Here is a 17,953-nt window from a genome sequence, read left to right on the forward strand (position 1 = left end):
TGGATGTCACAGTTGGTACTCACCTACCTGGCTCTCTCCCTGTCACTCCATTTCCATTTGTCCTCTGTGGTGACAGAGGGGACATACAGGTAGAGGCATACACAGATGGTGATCAAGCACTTGTCTGGGGAGCTGTCTGATCACTACTCTTGTTTTGACATGGGGGTGGAGGCACTGAAGGGCTATTATCCTTTGGAAACTACCCCAGGAACTCAGCATCATGGGAATTCATCCAGCCTGGTTTGTACAATTATTCCAAGCCCATGAAATTATACTTTAAGGTTCTGACCACAAAAGAGGCAGGTGCATCCTAGGTCACATACAAACTCATCACTCGATAGCTAGCAAAATTAGCATTCAGGAAATGAATCTGACAAAAAAAATTTTTTAATTACACTCTGAAGACAAGTAGACCAGGGCCTGTTTCAGACAAGAAAAAGAACTGTTGTTTTTAAAGAGATGCTTTCCATGTTCAAAAACCTCATTTCTGTGATTTCCCATCTCATGTCTAGGGCAGAGGCACCTATTCAGCTGTGCTCAGAAAGCATTAAAAGGTGGAAGGAAAATACCAGAAAAAGGTGGTCAGTCTAGAGAAAGCACTGAGTTACAATGCACTAGTCTACCAAGTTCTGGTTCAAGGAAACAATAGAGAAAGTGACACATGAGTGTAAGCAAGGAAACATGGGCAGGGCTGAGGCAGAGGGTAAGAAAGCACATTCTCCTGAACAGGCAGGGAAGCCTGGCTGAAGAGTCCAAGGCTTCCGGGCAGTTCTCAAGGGCAGCTGCTGGTCATCCAATTTGAAAGTTGCACAGGAAAAGCAGCTGGAGTGGGGCTTACATCAGAGACAAGACTTCATGCGCAAACCAAAATGGAAAAAGGCTCCCTGTGCCAGAGCAGTCACTTGAAAACCCAGGAGTGCTTAAGGGACTGTTCTTGTCTGTGGCCAAAGCCCAGCCTTGCCCACAGATAGGGGAGCTGTCACCCTTGATAACCACTCAAGGCCTAAAATTCAGTTTTGTCTCTATCGAGCAGTGAGAAAAGCCAGGAATGATATGATGTCAGTTAAAAGCTGATGCAAATAGGACAGGATCTAAATAACAGTGGCATGAAGTCTACAGAGATTTGTTTTCTTTCCAAGCAACCGCACATTTGACAGAAATGCCAAGACAACACAAATGCATATTTACCAAGTGTTCTTGGTCTGAATCAACACCAACCCTAAAAGAAAAACACAAAAGGCAAATGAGATCTTGAAGCCAAAAAACAATGCCTATTCACAAGTGAGCACTCCTAGGCAACTACTTTTCTCAACACAGAAGCTATGAAATGACTAATATTTTTGTGCTTCTCAATGGCTGCTGCTGTAGACTTTTGGCTCCTGCCATTTTCCTTAGCAACAGCTTGACTCCTAAGGCAAGCAGGGTCTACTAACCTTCTCTTCCTGCAAGCCAATCCCATTTACCAGTTTCAGAAAAAATAACTTTTTCTTTTGTGACCAAATCCACAATAAGCAGGAGTCAGGGCAAGCAGTGCTGCCCCAGTGGCTGAATAAGAACTCTAGGGCAGTTCCACAAACAAGGCTGGCCCAGTGCAGTTCCGGGAGGAAGCTGCATGTTTTCAGACCTCTCAGCTCTCCAGGCAACATTCTGTTATGATGACTGAAGAGAAGGTCCAATTCCAGGGTGTTTTTCCATAGGCGAATGGATAGCCATTAGCCTTGGTTCTTCATGATTCTTTATCTGCTTTCCATATCTCAGGGAACAGCTTCATTATGAGAAGCTCTCTTTGACCCCTCTATCTCCTCAATCTGAGCACTCACCACCTCTGTTCTGCTGCTGCTGCTCCTAAGTCGCTTCAGTCGTGTCCGACTCTGTGCGACCCTATAGATGGCAGCCCACCAGGCTCCTCCGTCCCTGGGATTCTCCAGGCAAGAACACTGGAGTAGGTTGCCATTTCCTTCTCCAATGCATGAAGGTGAAAAGTGAAAGTGAGGTTGATCAGTCGTGTCCGACTCTTTGCGACACCATGGACTGCAGCCTGCCAGGCTCCTCCGTCCATGGGAGTTTCCGGGCAAGAGTACTGGAGTGGGTTGCTATATTGCCTTCTCCAGGGCCACCTCTGTTCATTCTCCCTCTAAACTGTCTCTCAGATCCTCTCTCCTTTACATTTCAACTGCTCAATCTGGGACCTCATTCTGACTCACAGCGTCTGGAGCAACTGGCTGTAAGGGTCCCCCACTGCCAGGCTCTCCCTGAGAGTTAGCCATCTCAGGCAGAGAGCTCACTGGCTTACTACCTTTACAAAAGTCTCTGAGAGCAGCTTGTAACCCAGAGGGTCAGGTCTAAAGTCCTTTGTATGGCATTCAAGACTCTCTTCAAATTAGCCACCCCTGCCACTCTGGCCCAGTTTTCCCCTCCCCCTCGCACAAACACCCACTGGTAGCGAGAACCGACTGCTCCTCACCCCAGACCCTGTCCTCTCCTGAGCTTCCATGCCTCTGCTTGTGCTGGTCCCTCTATCTGAACTGTATTGTCCCTTATTTTGTTCTCCTTTTTTGAGTTCCAAAGGAACCATTCTGTGACCTCTTCAGTCAGGATCATTTTTCCTCTGGGCTTTTATAGTACTTTCTAATTCCTTTATTATAATACTTAGTACAGTAGAGTATAGTTATTTACCTGTCAGTCTCCCCAGATAAGACTGTGAGTTCCTTGAGGGTAAAGGTCATGTCCCACCCAATTCATCTCTGTATCCCCAGAGTCTAGTACAGTACCTGACACACAATAGGTGTTCAAATGTTTATCGATTAAGGCCACTACTACCGACAACACAGGAAAAAGAGCAGTGTGAGAAGATGCAGCAGGAGCAACCTAGTAACACCAAAGGAAGGAAAATGATGCACGACCTTATCTGGAAGGCAAGGGAATCAGGGCCAAATACTTGAAAAACAGATGGTCATAATCAGATTCAGAATTCCAAGAAATGCTCATTTCTTCTTTGTTAAGATGGCCAGAAGCTTTTTAATACCTCCTTTGCTAAACGCTAACCACATTTGTGTATCTCAAGTGACATCTAGTGGTCTTGACAACTCATGTTTAATTCTAAGATGGAAGAGTATTGGAGGCCAAGTTAACATAATAAATATTTATCAGAGCAGTTATTACCTGCCAGGCTAAGCTGTGCTAAGCACAGGGCATAGACATGATTTACACACAGCCCTGCCCTCCAGGGGTTCACAGATTGGTGGGAGAGACAGACATAACTACAGCGCAATCCCCAAGTGCTCTGCAGTCCAGGAGAGCTGGGTTCCAATCTGACCTCAGCTCCTTTCTAGCTGTTTGAAATTAGTCAAATCATGCGGCCCTATGAACCACAGTTCTATCACCTGAGAAATGGGGGTGATGGCCCCCATGCAGAGTTGCTGCAAGGATTAAACAAGAAAATGTGTCTAAAGATTTTAAAACAGTGATACATCACTGTTGTTCAGTCGCTCAGTTGTGTCCAACTCTCTCTGACCCCGAGGACTGCAGTACGCCAGACTTCCCTGTCCTTCATCATTAACACTTGCTAAATGGTAGCTTCGGGCGGCGGCCGAGAGGAGCTACCCCATGTCTGAGGTCAGGGGTGGTGGCCGAGAGGAGCTACCCCACATCCACGGTCAGGGGTAGTGGTAGAGAGGAGCAACCCCACATCCAAGGAGTGGCGGCTGCGTGGACGCAGGAGGGCCGAGAGGAGCTACTCTACATTCAAGGTCAGGAGGGGCAACCTCATCCAGGGTAAGGAGCGGTGGCTGTGCTTTGCTGGAGCAGCCGTGAAGAGATACCCCACGTCCAAGGTAAGAGAAACCCAAGTAAGATGGTAGGTGTTGCGAGAGGATATCAGAGGGCAGACACACTGAAACCATATTCACAGAAAACTAGCCAATCTGATCACAGGACCACAGCCTTGTCTAACTCAATGAAACTAAGCCATGCTGTGTGGGGCCACCCAAGACGGACGGGTCATGGTGGAGAGGTCTGACAGAATGTGGTCCACTGGAGAAGGGAATGGCAAACCACTTCAGTATTCTTGCCTTGAGAACCCCATGGAACAGTGTGAAAAGGCAAAATGATAGGATACTGAAAGAGGAACTCCCCAGGTCGGTAGGTGCCCAATATGCTACTGGAGATCAGTGGAGAAATAACTCCAGAAAGAATGAAGGGATGGAGCCAAAGCAAAAACAATACCCAGATGTGGATGTGACTGGTGATAGAAGCAAGGTCCGATGCTGTAAAGAGCAATATTGCATAGGACCCTGGAATGTTAGGTCCATGAATCAAGGCAAATTGGAAGTGGTCAAACAGGAGATAGCAAGAGGGAATGTCGACATTCTAGGAATCAGCGAACTAAAATGGACTGGAATGGGTGAATTTAACTCAGATGACCATTATATCTCCTACTGTGGGCAGGAATCCCTTCGAAGAAATGGAGTAGCCATCATGGTCAACAAAAGAGTCTGAAATGCAGTACTTGGAGGCAATCTCAAAAATGACAGAATGATCTCTGTTTGTTTCCAAGGCAAACCATTCAATATCACGGTAATCCAAGCCTATGTTATGCCCCAACCAGTAATGCTGAAGAAGCTGAACAGTTCTATGAAGACCTACAAGACCTTTTAGAATTAACATCCAAAAAAGATGTCCTTTTCATTATAGGGGACTGGAACGCAAAAGTAGGAAGTCAAGAAACACCTGGAGTAACAGGCAAATTCGGCCTTGGAGTACAGAATGAAGCAGGGCAAAGGCTAAGAGAGTTCTGCCAAGAGAATGCACTGGTCACAGAAAACACCCTCTTCCAACAACACAAGAGAAGACTCTACACATGGACATCACCAGATGGTCAACACTGAAGTCAGACTGATTATGTTCTTTGAAGCCAAAGATGGAGAAGCTTTATACAGTCAGCAAAATCAAGAGCACTAGTCATAGCAAACACCCTCTGCCAACAACACAAGAGGAGACTCAACACATGGACCTCACCAGATGGTCAACGCCGAAATCGGATTGATTATATTCTTTGCAGCCAAAGATGGAAAGGCTCTATACAGTCAGCAAAAATAAGACCGGGAGCTGACTGTGGCTCAGATCATGAACTCCTTACTGCCAAATTCATACTGAAATTGAAGAGAGTAGGGAAAACCACTAGACCATTCAGGTATGACCTAAATCAAATCCCTGATGATTATACAGTGGAAGTGAGAAATAGATTTAAGGGCCTAGATCTGATAGACAGAGTGCCTGATGAACTATGGACGGAGGTTCATGACATTGTACAGGAGACAGGGATCAAGACCCTCCCCATGGAAAAGAAATGCAAAAAAGCAAAATGGCTGTCTGAGGAGGCCTTACAAATAGCTGTGAAAAGATGAGAAGCCAAAAGCAGAGGAGAAAAGGAAAGATAGTCCCATTTGAATGCAGAGTTCCAAATAATAGCCAGGAGAGATAAGAAAGCCTTCCTCAGTGATCAATGCAAAGAAATAGAGGAAAACAATAGAATGGGAAAGACTAGAGATCTCTTCAAAAAAATTAGAGATACCAAGGGAACATTTCATGCAAAGATGGGTTCGATAAAGGACAGAAATGGTAGGGACCTAACAGAAGCAGAAGATATTAAGAAGAGGTGGCAAGAATACACAGAAGAACTGTACAAAAAAGATCTTCATGACCCAGATAATCACAATGGTGTGATCATTCACCTAGAGCCATCATCCTGGAATGTGAAGTCAAGTGGGCCTTAGAAAGCATCACTACAAACAAAGCTAGTGGAGGTGATGGAATTCCAGTTAAGCTATTTCAAATCCTGAAAGATGATGCTGTGAAATTGCTGCATTCAATATGCCAGGAAATTTGGAAAACTCAACAGTGAACATAGGACTGGAAAAGGTCAGTTTTCATTCCAATACCAAAGAAAGGCAATCCCAAAGAATGCTCAAACTACTGTACAATTGCACTCATCTCACACGCTAGTAAAGTAATGCTCAAAATTCTCCAAGCCAGGCTTCAGCAATACGTGAACCGTGAACTTCCACATGTTCAAGCTGGTTTTAGAAAAGGCAGAGAAAGCAGAGATCAAATTGCCAATATCTCCTGGATCATCAAAAAAGCAAGAGAGTTCCAGAAAAACATCTATTTCTGCTTTATTGACTACGCCAAAGCCTTTGAGTATGTGGATCACAATAAACTGGAAAATTCTGAAAGAGATGGGAATACCAGACCACCTGACCTGCCTCTTGAGAAACCTATATGCAGGTCAGGAAGGAACAGTTAGTATTGGACATGGAACAACAGACTGGTTCCAAGTAAGAAAAGGAGTACATCAAGGCTATATACTGTCACCCTGCTTATTTAACTTATATGCAGAGTACATCATGAGAAATGCTGGGCTCTAGGAAGCACAAGCTGGAATCCAGATTGCCAGGAGAAATATCAATAACCTCAGATATGCAGATGACACCAGCCTTATGGCAGAAAGTAACTAAAAAGCCTCTTGATGAAAGTGAAAGAGGAGAGTGAAAAAGTTGGTTTAAAGCTCAACATTCAGAAAACTAAGATCATGGCATCTGGTCCCATCACTTCATGACAAATAGATGGGGAAACAGTGGAAACAGTGGCTTACTTTATTTTTTGGGGCTCCAAAATCACTGCAGGTGGTGACTGCAGCCATGAAATTAAAAGACACTCACTCCTTGGAAGGAAAGTTATGACTAACCTAGATATTATATTAAAAAGCAGAGACATTACTTTGCCAACAAAGGTCCATCTAGTCAAGGCTATGGTTTTTCAAGTGGTCATGTATGGATGTGAGAGTTGGACTGTGAAGAAAGCTGAGTGCCAAAGAATTGATGCTTTTGAACTGTGGTGTTGGAGAAGACTCTTGAGAGTCCCTTAGACTGGAAGAAGATCCAACCAGTCTATCCTAAAAGAGATCAGTCCTGGGTGTTCACTGGAAGGACTGATGCTAAAGCTGAAACACCAATACTTTGGTCACCTCATGCAAAGAGTTGACTCACTGGAAAAGATCCTGATGCTGGGAAGGATTGGGGGCAGGAGGAGAAGGGGACGAAGAGGATGAGATGGCTGGATGGCATCACCGACTCAATGGACAGGAGTTTGGGTAAACTCCGGGAGTTGGTGATGGTCAGGGAGGCCTGGTGTGCTGCGGTTCATGGGGTCGCAATAAGTCGGACACGACTCAGCAACTGAACTGAACTGAAATGGTAGCTCTTATAATAACATCATCATTACAAGGCTGACTGAAAACAGTGCTATAACAGAGGTACTCTACAGTAAGCAGACGGAAGAGTGGTTCTCAGAGAAAAGAAGAGGGTGAAAGGAGGAGGTGTTTGAGCTATGTCGTTTCCTGGGAGTAGAAGAGCATTCCAGGCAGAGGCAACAGTATGAGCAAAGGCTCAGAGATGGAGAAGTGCAAACCATGTGTGGTACACAACAAGGAGCCAAAGGTGACTGTCACAAACTATGCAAAAGGACAGAGAAAGAGCTGGCTGGCTCTCACTCACTGAGGAGCCGCTGTTCACACAATAGGACAGATCACATCACGTTCTTGCTTTGAAATCCTACAAGACCGCCCACTGGATTTTATTTATTTTTAAACAGAAAAATTTATTTTTAAGATATTCTTCTTTTATTTACACTACATTTTCTTTTTAATGGCTACACTGGGTCTTTGTTGCTACGTGAGGGTTTTCTCTAGTTGTGGCAAGTAGGGGCTATTCTCAAGTCGTGGTATATGGGCTCCTCTTCTCGGGCACCCAGGCTCAGTAGTTGTGGTGCACAGGCTTAGCTGCTCCATGCATGTGGAATCTTGCTTGACCAGGGATCGAACCCATGTCTCCTGCATTGGCAGGTGGATTCTTTATCACTGGACCATCAGGGAAGTTCCAAGTGGATTTTAAAATCCAAATTCCTTACTGTGTCCTACTAGAACCAATAGCAGGGGTCCATTGACCATGCCAAGTTGGTGCACCTCCTGCGTTTGTGAATAAAGTCTTGTGGGAGCATGGCCATGGCGACTGATTCATGTATTGTCTATAGGGCTTTCATCCTGGAGTTGAGTAGTTGAGACAGAGACTATATGGCCTTCAAAGCCTAAAATATTATTCTCTGGCCCCTGACAGGACACATTTGTCAAGCCCTGCCCCTAAAGGATCTTGCCCACCTTGTTTCCTACCTCCCTTTTGATTACTATATTCCAGCTAGGTGAGCTTTTTTCCTTTTCATTCAACAGGCTGTTTGTTCCTGCCTCAGGATCTTTGTACTTGCTCTCCCCTCTGCCTGGACCACTATTCTTCCTGCTCACTGCTTAACTGGCATTATCTTGTCATTCAGGTATCCTAAGCTCAAATGTAACCTCATAGACACCTTTCTTGAGCTCCATCTATAAAATACACTCTATGCCCACCTACTATCATAGCACCTTGTTTGCCATCAGAGCATTTAATATCACCTCTAATAGTCATCTTCATTTACTTACTTGCTAGTTTACTATCTGTCTTCTCCCACTACAGTATAGACTTTATGGGACCAGAGACCTTTTCTATCTTGTTACTACCACTGTACCTCTGCAGATCAGGGTCTCTTAACCTTTGCAGTACCAACATTTTGGCTCAGATTATTCTTTGTTGTGGGGACTGCTCTGTGTACTTGTGGATGTTCAGCAGTATCCTTAGCTTCTACCAACAAGATGCCAGTAGCAGCCCCCTCTCTTTGATTGTGACAATCAGAAATGTCTTCAGGCATCGCCAAAGGCCCCTGTGGGGAATCGCAGCCAGTTGACAGCCACTAAATTTTCCCTTAAAACAGCACTGGGAACATGGTTGGTGCTAAATTAGTATTCATCGAATAAATGAATAAAAGGCACATTTGAAGTATTGTACTAAGAGTTTTACAGACATGAGCTCAGGAATCCTTACAACAACCCTGGAGGAAAGTACTGTCACACATGTTACTGATGGGGAAACTGAGGCTTAGAAAGGTTAAAGAACTTGCTCAAGATCACAGAATTACTAAACAAAGGGGCAAGAACTCAGTCAAGCCTAATCCTGCATATATGTTAAAACTGAAGGACTTTTTAGTAGTCTCACAATTATACTCAACAAATTTGGGGGGAGGTAAGAGAAATTTAAATTCCAGTCTCTGCAAAGAGGCCAAAAAACCCCCAAACAACAACATTAATAATAGTTAACCTAAGACTGTAAGATAATGTATACCACTGAATGCCAAACCATGCTACAGGACAGGCAAGATGGGGCCAAAGAGCTTGCAAAGCTGGTGAGGAGGATTCAACTTTATGTGAGTAGGTATGTTTTTGGGTAGCTTTTTTCTGGGGGGTGGGGTAAACATGGGTATTTGGTTTAGTATGTGCGAAAGGCAGTTAGGGAAGAGAACTGATTCTACTTAAACACTGAGACTCCACTTAAGAGTGTTATTTTTCCTAAATTATCTAACATTTAGTTTTGGCTTTGTTTTCGTTAGTAGAATAAGGAAGAACCTTCGTTTTAAAACTCTTGAGGAAAAAAAAGGAGCTTAACCCTTCCAAAATGGACCATCCTCATTTCTTGATGCAGAGGTCTAGGACAAATCAAGTGAGACTAGAGGCTCCTCTGTCCACTATTAATGGTATTTATGAGCTTGAACAACTAGAAACTTTTAAAGCCTCTATTTCCCCACTTGTAAAATGGAGTGATTGTGATTAGATAAATAAATAAAATGCACTTAGCATAATGCCCCACACATAGAAGATGTTCAACAAATGCCAGGTCCTCCCTGAAGTAATAATCAGAGTTACAAGAACATTATTTTGATGTATTTTCAATTATCCACAGTAACAGCACAGGACTTGTAATAAAAGGATTTGAACAGTAAAGAGAGAGAAAGACAATCATAACAACATTCAAAGTCTGACTTAGGGCTGGTTGCTATTTAGAGTATTAAAAGAAATGCATAAAATGGAGAATGGACTCTATAAGATGTGAAAGAAATACTGTTTTCTCTAACGAACCTTACACATTCTAGAAGCTCAGTAGCTCTCAAGATCTTTGAAGTTACAGCAAACACAGAAGTAAAACCTACAACGGCTTTAACTACAGACTGCTGTACCCATGGAAACAAATGCAGAACTCCTGAGATACAAGGGAGCTTTTTCCAATTGAATACATTAACTAGTGTGCATTCAAGACTAAGATCTTACAACCTTGGCCTTGGATTGTCAGGTCAGAAACAGTGCTGATCATGAAGATAAGAAAGAACAATAATATCTAGTTGTTGATTTGGGCTGGGATAAATCGGACTGTCTCATATGCTGCAGATACAAGAAAATGTTTGATCCAGTTTGGAGATATGAATAATAAGTCTTAAATATATGCATATCCCTTGACCAAGCAATTCGACTTCTAGGAATGCATCCTAAGGAAATAGCCAAGTGCACAAGGGTATATGCATTTCCAAACATTCACACTGTTAATCTTAATAGTAAGAGCAAAATTCTCAGTTAGCCATAATAACAAAAACCTAAAAACAACACAAAAGTCCAATGGTAGAGATTTGGTTAATAAATTACAATGTAAGCAGCTATTAAAATAATGATGTTTACTAACATAAATGTCTATGCTATATTATATTTAAAAATCAGTTTATAAGAGTACCTGTAGTGTTGCCTCTTTTTGTTAAAAAAATACATAGAGCAGACCAAGAGGTCTGGAAAGACATCCCTCCAAGTGTTAACAATCGTTTTTATCCTTCCTTTGCATATTTTCCATTTTTTCTGTGCTACATGTTATACACTTATTATAAGGAAGAAATGAAATATTAGGGACTTATCTAAGCTTAAAATTCTCTCATGGTTAAAAGAAAAATAACCCAAATTACATTTTAATACTACAGTGAGGTCCCCAGTCAACACATACCTTATATGCAAACATGACAGCATGGCAGTGGTGCCACCACCAAATACCCACACAGTAAAAAACACAATCAGAAGTGTGGTGCTGAACATCATCTGCCGGGCATAAGTGGCCGTATCTCGAATGGCCAAGGCAAACGCCATCGCGCCACGAAGGCCTACAAGGGAATAGGAGGAGGACAACATGAACTTCATAAATTCAAAGACATAAGGTATATTCTGAGACCTTAGAATAGCATGAACAAATACATATTTCAACATACATAGGTATATACAACAAAAAAGTAAAAGAATTAGTAGTTGATACTCACAAGCATTGATCATTTAATAATTTTTTAAACTCTATTTTAAAATGTACTTACATTAAAGTTCACTCTTTCGGGTGTACAGTTCCATAAGTTTTGATAAATGTATAGAGGTGTGTGACCACTACCACAACCGAGACACAGTGGTTTCATCACCCCTCTCCCAAATTCCTTTGTGCTACCTTCTTTTTGGTATAACCTCTCATAATACTACCAAACTCTTGGTAACTACTAATTTTCTCTGCATTGCTGGGTTTTTGTCTTTTTGAGGATATCATGTAAATGGAACATATATAATGAAACCATTTAAGCCTGGCTTCTTTCACTCAGCACAATGCCTCTGAGGGCCATATATATTCTATGTATCACTGGTTTATTCTTTCTAGCACTGAGGAATATTCCATGGCATGGAGGTGCCATTAGTTTGCATACTCCCTCACTCACTGGAAGACAGACAATTGGGCTGTTTCCAGGTTTTGGCAATTATGAAGAGAACTGCCATAAACATGCACATATAGATTTTTGTGTGAAAATGTGTTCATCTTTACCTCCTCCACTACACTTAACATAGTTCTGAACTGGGAATTTGGAACCAGAACATGAGAAAACTCCCATAGAAAGGAATGGGACACTTTTAAAAAGGATGTTTTACTGGAGGCTGCGATTTCAATGTTTAAGGGAAAATCACTGCAGATGGTGACTGAAGCCATGAAATTAAAAGATGCTTACTCCTTGGAAGGAAAGTTATGACCAACCTGGATAGCATATTTAAAAGCAGGGACATTACTTTGCCAACAAAGGTCCGTCTAGTCAAGGCTATGGTTTTTCCAGTAGTCATGTATGGATGTGAGAGTTGGACGGTGAAGAAAGCTGAGCGCCGAAGAATTGATGCTTTTGAACTGTGGTGTTGGAGAAGACTCTTGAGAGTCCCTTGGACTGCAAGAAGATCCAACCAGTCCATCCTAAAGGAGATCAGTCCTGGGTGCTCATTGGAAGGACTGATGCTGAAGCTGAAACTCCAATACTTTGGCCACCTCATGCGAAGAGTTGACTCATTGGAAAAGTCCCTGATGCTGGGAAGGATTGGGGGCAGAAGGAGAAGGGGACGACAGAGGATGAGATGGCTGGATGGTATCACCGACTCGATGGACATGGGTTTGGGTAGACTCCGGGAGTTGATGAACAGGGAGGCCTGGTGTGCTGCGATTCATGGGGTTGCAAAGAGTCGGACACGACTGAGCGACTGAACTGAACTGTATATACTATCAGCATATTATTTCCATCTAAAATCAGACTGGTATATGCACTGTGAGTTGTTTCCTGGAGGAGGCAAGAAAGAGAGAGTTAAAACTTACCAGCAAACATCATCATGTGTTGAAAATTTGATCCAATCTTACTTCTTCTACCCAAATTAAGTAAGAGGGACAAGGGATAAATATTGGCAGCTCTTCCCAAGAAAATAGCAATCTAAAATTATTAATAGGTTAAGGATAATTCTTTTTATTGTTAACATTATTTAGACCATACATTCCTATCACTGGACTTTTGTACTGTTTCTAGGATTTTGCTATTATGGCTAACGATTGAGGGGGGAGCCACCTGGGTCCCTAAGAACAAGGATAACTCCCTAAGGATGGTTACAAGGCTGTGCGGGTCCCTGGTGACTTTGTGGAGCAGAGCCTGCTGCACCAGTCCAGACTTTTACATGAGAGAGAAATACATTTCTATCTTTTAAAAACCTTGGTTAACTTTGGTAATTACCCCATGAAACCAAACCTATATCCTAACAAATACAGCCAGAAAGAGAACAAGGGTCTCCTGGTAAGAGTCAATTTCCATGGTAGGATTCTGTTTTGAGGAATTTCAACTCCTAATAGACTCGAAAACCTACAGAAAATATTTAGCCTTGGTTCTGGGTAAGTACTGTGGATTCAAGCCACTTGACTGCTTAAAAATTTCTCAAAGACTAGCAGGATATGAAGTTACTGCTTTCATGGGAGTCTTACAGTTAAGGTTTTTCTCTTATGAATAAGGATTTATCTTTTTCTGCCTGAAGTTCATTCTCAGAAGACTAAGACTCTGTAGAATGGTATTTCAGTAATACTTCAGTTTCTAACACAGATCCTACTTAGAGTTTTAATTAAGAAAATATTTCTGGCACTCTCTTTTGGCTGAATCTTCATTCTGAGGTGGTTTCTTAAAATACTACTTCTTTTGAAAATCACTAATTCAAACATCCCGCTCTCTGACCACAATTTCTCTTTCCATGTTTCACATCCATCTATTGCAGATAATTCTTCCATCTTACTGGGACCTCCAGTCCAAATACCCCTCTGATTTCCCATCAGTCAGTCCTCTCCCCTCTTCATTTCCTTTTCTAGCCGCATCTTAATAAAACTCTTTCCAATACTCAGCAATCCCTTTCCCCTCTGTTTTCACTGCACCAACTTGACAAAACTACAAACTCAGATGGACTCAGCTATCTGTTTTCTCCATGCTTATAGCTAAATAGTTCTGGATAAAGTCATACAGCAGGGCAGACTGACTCTACTGTTAACATTTATTCCCCAAACTCAAATGGGTCTCTAACACCGCTCAGCGATTCTATTGCATTTCTTTGGTCAATGCAGTTTTCTACTCTCTGCAACAACTATTTCCTCAAAACTTCTATCATCTATGGGAGCCAGCCTCCTAGAGGGTTCCCTAGTTTCACACCCTTGTGTAGTCTCAGCTCACACTTTACCAGGGTTTGTGTGTGACCAATAGAAAACAGCAGAAGGGAGATGGTACACTGTCTCCAAGATTAGGTCATAAAAGCCCTTTGCATTCCATCTTGGTGCTCTCTCATCTCACTCTGTCCCCCTGGGGAAGCTATGTTGTGAGTTGCCCCATGGAGAGGTCCACGTGGAGAAGAACTGAAGCCTCCAGTTAACAGCCATGTCAGTGAGCTTGGGGTGGCTCCTCTGTCCCAGTCAAGTCTTGAGAGAGTACAGTCCCAACCCAGAACATGATTATAATCTCATGAGGGATACTGGAGCCTGCCAACTTAACCTGCCAGTTAAGTTGCTTCTGGATTCCAGACTCTCAGAAACAGCAAAATAACACGTTTGTTGTTTTAAGTTGCTAAATTTTAGGGTAATTTGTTACATAATAGATAACTGATAGGCCACCTGCTCCTATCTCACTTTCAGCAGATGATCTCACCTCCTACTTTACAGATAAAAATAGAAGTAATCAGAGAAATGCCATCTTGCAAATGTACCTTCATCTCTACATACTCTACCCTCTCCTGGAACAATGGCAGAGCTGTGCTTCCTCCCACTGGAGGCCCATCCCTCCCCATGTGCTTTGGATTCCATCTCTTCCTACCTTCTTGTGAGGTTGGCACTATTGCTTGCTCTCTTTCATGTAATCAGCTTCTCCTTTTCAACTAGGTTTTAAAAACTCAATGAGAGAGAGAAAGAGAAGGGTGGCAGAGAGGGAAAGAGTGGGCAAGCCTCCTTCCATCTTTCATCATCTTTCAACTACTGCCCTATGGCACAGACTGCAAACTGCTCTTCATCATCCAATCTCTCTTTCTTCCGTTCAGTAACAGAGGACAAGCAGTTTTATCTTTTGGAGTTGGCAGAAAGGTAGGAAACTTTTTCTTGTCATTTCAATCTGTCAGTATTATTTGTGCAATAAACAAAAATGTAAATAGAACAGACTGGATAAAAGAGTTGAAATCCTTATTTACTTTACTCAGAGGAAAATATTATATATATTATTATTATACATATTATTTATATTAAAAATATATGTATCCTTATAAATTCTTATCAGTCTTATCAATCATCCCACCCCCAAGAAAACACATGCAAATCTCAATTTAAAAAGAAGTTTCCAAAACAGAATATATAATAAAGGATACAAATGCTCCTACTACAAATGTTGGGTTAAAAACATGGTTCTGGAAGGTGAACAGTGTCAGTCCCATGTAGGAGAAGATGAAATTCTCTGCCAAGAAATTGAGAAGCTCAAACAACTGAAACGAAATTTCAAAAGGTTAGTCCAGCAAAAATCTACATAATTTGAAAACATGAGTATTACTAAGATATTGAAACAGATACTTCAAATATGTAATGTTCATGTATATCCTCCAAAACATGTGATTCAGAGGGAAGCAAATGTAGAGATGACATTTCTGGTCCCACAGAAAAAGCCATAAATGTTTCCCCTTTACTTGCCCAATCAACTTCCCTTCTTCAATTCCCATATTCAGTCATCCTCACCCTCATCCTCCAAACCCTGCCAATTTTTCTTTTGGAATGTTCTTGGCTGTCTCGGCCACTGCGTTAGTCTAACTTTCATTACTTCCCATCCATAATGCTGGGAAAGGACCCTAAGTGGTATCCCTGCCACCCTCGTCTTCTACACCCCCACTCAATTAATCCCTAAATATAGCAGGTCCCAGACACTTCCCTCTTTACAGGCTGTAAGACCCAGTTCAAGTCATTTTATCCTGGCACAGAGTGCTTCATGACAACTCCCATACCACCTTGCCATGTGATTTCACTTTTTACGTGGGTCTTAGCCCTCACTAAGAGAGTGAGGGTTTACACGTTATAGTCCAGTGCTCTGTTCCCTGCCCTGCTACCTGCCCACCTCCACCTGTTTACATCACTGTGTGTACACACACACACACACACACACACACACACACACACAATGGAATATTACTCAACCATGAAAAGGAATTAAAATTCGCCATTCGCAACAATATGGATGGACCTAGTGGGCACTATGCTAGGTGAAATAAGTCAGAGAAAGACAAATACTATGTGACCTCACTTATATGTGAATTCTAAAAACAAAGGAAAAAAAAACAGAAACAGAGTTATAGATATAGAGAACAGATGGTGGCCAGAGGGGATAGAGTTGGGGGAAGGAAAGAAATAGGTGATGGAGATTAAGAGGTACAAATTTTAAGTTGCCAAATAAATGAGTCATGGGATGAAAGGCACAGTGTGGGGAATATAGTCAATAATAAGGTATTATCTTTTATCATGGTGATTATTTTGAAATGTATATAAAAACCAAATTGCTATGCTGTGTAACAGGAACTAACATAGTGTTACAGGCCTCCCCAGTGGCTCAGCAGTAAAGAATCACCAGCAATGCAGGAGCCACAGGAGATGTGGGTTCAATCTGTGGGTTAGGAAGATCCCCTAGAGGAGGGCATGGCAATACACTCCAGTATTCTTGCCCAGAGAATCCCATGGACAAAGGAGCCTGATGGGCTACAGTCTACAGGGTCACAAAGAGAGACATGATTGAAGTGACTGAGCATACACAAACAACACAGTGTCATAGGTCAATTATACTTCAAAAATAAACTAACTCATAGAAAAAGACATCAGATGTGTGGTTACCAAATGCAAGTTTTAGGGAGAGGGGAATTGGATAGAGGAAGTAAAAAGGTACAAACTTTCAGTTATGAGATAAACAAGTACTAGGGATGTAATGCACAATATGATAAGTATAATTAACACTGTGGTATGTTATATATGAAAGTTGTTAAGAGTAAATCCTAAGAGTTCTCATCACAAGAAAAAAGTTTTCCTATTTCTTTAATTTTGTATCTATATGACATGATGTGGTCACTATTTCATGAGGTATATAAATCAAACCATTACTCTGTACACTTTAAACTTAAGACAGTGCTGTATGCCAATAAAACTAGAAGAAAAAAAGCCATTAGAGGAAAACAAAGAAAAGAAGCTAACCGACCATTGGAATCACAATACTAACAGCCCCTGGCTACTCTGCTTATCTATCTCTACCCTAAAAGCTGTCACCCTTCAATCTGCCAGTCTCATCTATTTCTGGAGCCAACAGAAGAGGAACTGAAATGAGCAGACATCACTTTGAACAGAACAAAGATTACTTTTCAGTAAAAAAAAATTGTTTTGCTGCAAAAAAAAGTTTATTGACAAACTATAAAGTTTCTCTTACCTGTTTAGTTCTATGCTGAGACTCTGTGGACAAGTTATTGTATGTATAATGGGCCTGTGTGATGCCACAAAACAACACTGCAACCACACCTATAAAGACAATGAGTTCCAAGTTCACATCAAAGGCATGTTCTCAACTTTTATACTAAGGATCTTATTCATAGAAGTGAATTAGATGTTTAGTGTTAAATTTTTCAGTTGTGACTTACTTTGTTGAGAGGAACCGCTTCCATTGAAAACCTTTTACATTCTTTTTTTCCCCCAGTTATTTTTATTAGTTGGAGGCTAATTACTTTACAATATTGTAGTGGTTTTTGCCATACATTGACATGAATCAGCCATGGATTTACATGTGTTCCCCATCCTGAACCCCCCTCCCACCTCCCTCCCCATACCATCCCTCTGGGTCATCCCAGTGCAGCAGCCCCAAGCATTTGTCTCATGCATCCAACCTGGACTGGCGATCTGTTTCACACTTGATAATATACATGTTTTGATGCTGTTCTCTCAGATCATCCCACTCTTGCCTTCTCCCACAGAGTCCAAAAGTCTGTTCTATACATCTGTGTCTCTTTTTCTGTCTTGCATATAGGGTTATCGTTACCATCTTTCTAAATTCCATATATATGCGTTAGTATACTATATTGGTGTTTTTCTTTCTGGCTTACTTCACTCTGTATAATGGGCTCCAGTTTCATCCA

The 17,953-nt window shown here is 41.9% G+C and overlaps 1 protein-coding gene across 2 annotated transcripts in view; it reads right to left on the reverse strand.

Annotated features, from left to right (window-relative positions):
- Positions 1-17,953, reverse strand: part of SLC9A6 (solute carrier family 9 member A6) — a 54,185-nt gene that overhangs the window by 13,882 nt on the left and 22,350 nt on the right. For both annotated transcript variants that reach the window (XM_043457962.1, XM_043457963.1), the window contains 5 exons: positions 17,254-17,342; positions 15,170-15,283; positions 12,615-12,726; positions 10,959-11,112; positions 1,189-1,219 (listed from right to left, as the gene is read on the reverse strand). In XM_043457962.1, coding sequence (XP_043313897.1) covers positions 1,189-1,219; positions 10,959-11,112; positions 12,615-12,726; positions 15,170-15,283; positions 17,254-17,342 — 500 coding nt within the window. The remainder of the gene's footprint in view (positions 1-1,188; positions 1,220-10,958; positions 11,113-12,614; positions 12,727-15,169; positions 15,284-17,253; positions 17,343-17,953) is intronic.

The sequence above is a fragment of the Cervus canadensis genome, chromosome X, assembly GCF_019320065.1.
Source record: "Cervus canadensis isolate Bull #8, Minnesota chromosome X, ASM1932006v1, whole genome shotgun sequence".
Lineage (NCBI taxonomy): Eukaryota > Metazoa > Chordata > Mammalia > Artiodactyla > Cervidae > Cervus > Cervus canadensis.